Raw genomic sequence first — 2,553 nt, forward strand, 5'->3', positions numbered from 1 at the left:
CACCCGTCTTCAGCTCTGCTGTGGAGTCGAAGAGCACCGGGAGCATCCTGGACGACATCGGCAGCATGTTCGACGACCTGGCGGACCAGCTGGATGCCATGCTGGAGTGAGGGGCGCGACGGCCCCGCGAACCTCAGGGCTTACGTGGGCACAAGGGCACAACGATCCACGACCTCCCGGCCCCGCCGCCCCCTCCCCGTCCCCTTTGTACAGCCGTCCCCTCCCGGACATCCCATCCCTCGGGGTTTGCACAAAGAAGAAGATACCTCAGGATTGTGCTCACGGACTCGGCGCCCGCTCGCCGCCCCGCGACGGCTCTGGCAGGACTCCCTTTTGCAGAAGCAAAAAAAAAAAAACAACAACCAACAAACCACAACAGAAGAAACAAAGCAACACGACCCAGCCCCAAACGCCCCCTTCTCGCCGGCTGTGGGGGCACCGGGGGTTCTCCTCTACCTACCTGTCCGGTGGCCACAGCCCCCCGGCCCCGCGGCCGCTGCCTTTGTGCCCGTGCCCTGCCGGCCCCGGCCCCGAATGTAGCACAACCCCGGCGCGTTGGCCACGCTGCTTCCTCCGCTCCCTTCAGCAGACGGCCTTTGTCCGTCCGTCCGTCTGTCCGTCCGTGCCGGGGGGCTGGCGCGGTGGCCGTGCCGATTTGTTCTGGTGGGGAGTCCGGATGGGCAACTTGGGTTTCTTTTCTCTCTCTTTTTTTTTTTTTTTTCCTCTTTCTCTCTCTCTTTTTTTTTTTTTAACTTTTCTTTTTTAGTTTCCTGTTTTTCCGTCGTCGTTTGCGAGTGGCGGGGCGGGCAGGGCGCGGGGCCATGGTGCCGGACCAGGCTGCGGGGCTGCCCCGCTCCCCGTGCCCCCCGCAGCACCGGGACCCCCGCGCCAGGGCCCCGAGCTCCGCAGAGGGGTGCTGCAGGCGCTGCCGTGCTTCCTCGCCTGGGGTCTTCCCTTTCGGGCGTGGGGAGGGGATTTCTGTTGGCACCAGTTGCAAACTGGTGAGCGAGCACCCTGCGTCGGGGCGGGTGGGGGGCAGCGGGCCGTGCCCCTGCCCGGCCCCCTCGCCGCCAGGGGAGAGGACGTAATAAGCTATACAGAAGTATTAATTTATTGGAGGGGAAAACAAACGAGAGGTATAAAATGGATTTCCCCCGCCCCCAAAATAATAAAAAAGAATAAACTTTAACAAATATATATTTAAAAGATTTAAAAATATTAGCAATTATATATAAAGCAGTTTAAAAAAAAAATCAAGAGAAAACTGGATTTTAGCTTGAGAAAAACTATTAGATTATACTAAGCTGTGTGTCTTGTGGCAAACTCATTCTACGAGTAGCACAATATTTACCTTTTATCTGGGTGGAAGGTACGTGCAAGCAGTTCTGTTCGGGTTTTTCTGTTTGAAGTCGGTGTAACGTCTTTATTTTTACACAGTTAAGAACTCAAAGGATGTGCCTTGTTTTATGGAGGTTTTTGTTAATTCTTATACTGAAGGTGTTTCATTTATTTTGGGGTGTCTTCAGGTTTTGATTTTCTTTTTTTTTTTCGGCATTCGTTTCCTGTGCGCGTGTGCGTGTGCGTGCGTTCGCGGGTGTGTGCGTGTGCTCGTGTGCGTTGCGGGCCGCACGGCTGTATATCCATGTACAAACAGGAGCTGGAGTCTGGTTCAGTCGCTTGAGTTCTGATGAATGCATTTTTTGCTTGTGGTTTCAAAAAGTGTTGATGTACCTTTCTTTTCCTGAGACCTACAGACTGGTCTCGCCCTCTCCCCTCTTCTCTTCCCTCTCTCCCTTCTCTGTCTCCCCTCTCTCCTGTTGTGTTCGCTGATCCAGATGTGTTTGGCACAACTTTGAAATTTCTTTTAAAAAAAAACACAAAAAAGACTTCAAAAATAACAAAAAAAAAATCACCCGCCTGAAAATATCTGTTGAAAAGAAAAAAAATATGTATCTAAAAAAAAAAAATCCATAAAGTTCTACATGATGGATATATACATATATATATTTTTTATGATTAAGTTATGGACTGTATCGTATCCCATCTGTCAAGCTATGCATCTTGGTGCTTTCCCTGCTCTTCTGTGCTTAGATTTCACCTCTACTCGTCTTATTCTTCCTATTCTGAATAGTAGATGGCTCGTGGTGCTGTGAAGAAGTTTGCTCCTATACGAAGTCTGGCAACAAATATTTAAAGAAAAATAATAAAAAAGATAAAACCCTGCTGGGCTGCCACCAGTTTGTGACCAAAAGGTGCCCCTCCAGGCACGGGGTGAAAGGGCTCCTGATGAACACCCGGGGGGGCTGGGAGCTCGCATGTCCTCACGGCATGGTCGTGGTGTGCTGGGTGCGTGCACTGCATGGTCCTGGGCCACCCTGGGGTGCCCCTGCCCTGGCAGGGCTGGTGCCAGCCTGGGAGGGGAGCTGGGTGCGCTGTGGCTGGAAGTCTCCCCGCCTCGGTGCCCACCCGTGGGGGGACAGGTCCTGGGTGGATGGGGGTGGGTGGCGACAGGACGGGTGCTCCCGCCTGCAATAACTCACGCTGGCCAGGAAG

The 2,553-nt window shown here is 52.9% G+C and overlaps 1 protein-coding gene across 2 annotated transcripts in view; it reads left to right on the forward strand.

The window, feature by feature from the left end:
• Positions 1-2,222, forward strand: part of CASKIN1 (CASK interacting protein 1) — a 32,023-nt gene extending 29,801 nt beyond the window's left edge. For both annotated transcript variants that reach the window (XM_084537245.1, XM_084537246.1), the window contains one exon: positions 14-2,222. In XM_084537245.1, coding sequence (XP_084393371.1) covers positions 14-110 — 97 coding nt within the window. In that variant the 3' untranslated portion in view covers positions 111-2,222. The remainder of the gene's footprint in view (positions 1-13) is intronic.
• The last annotated feature ends 331 nt before the right edge of the window (positions 2,223-2,553 follow it).

Source organism: Aythya ferina (genome assembly GCF_964211825.1).
Source record: "Aythya ferina genome assembly, chromosome: 15".
In the NCBI taxonomy this organism is placed as follows: domain Eukaryota; kingdom Metazoa; phylum Chordata; class Aves; order Anseriformes; family Anatidae; genus Aythya; species Aythya ferina.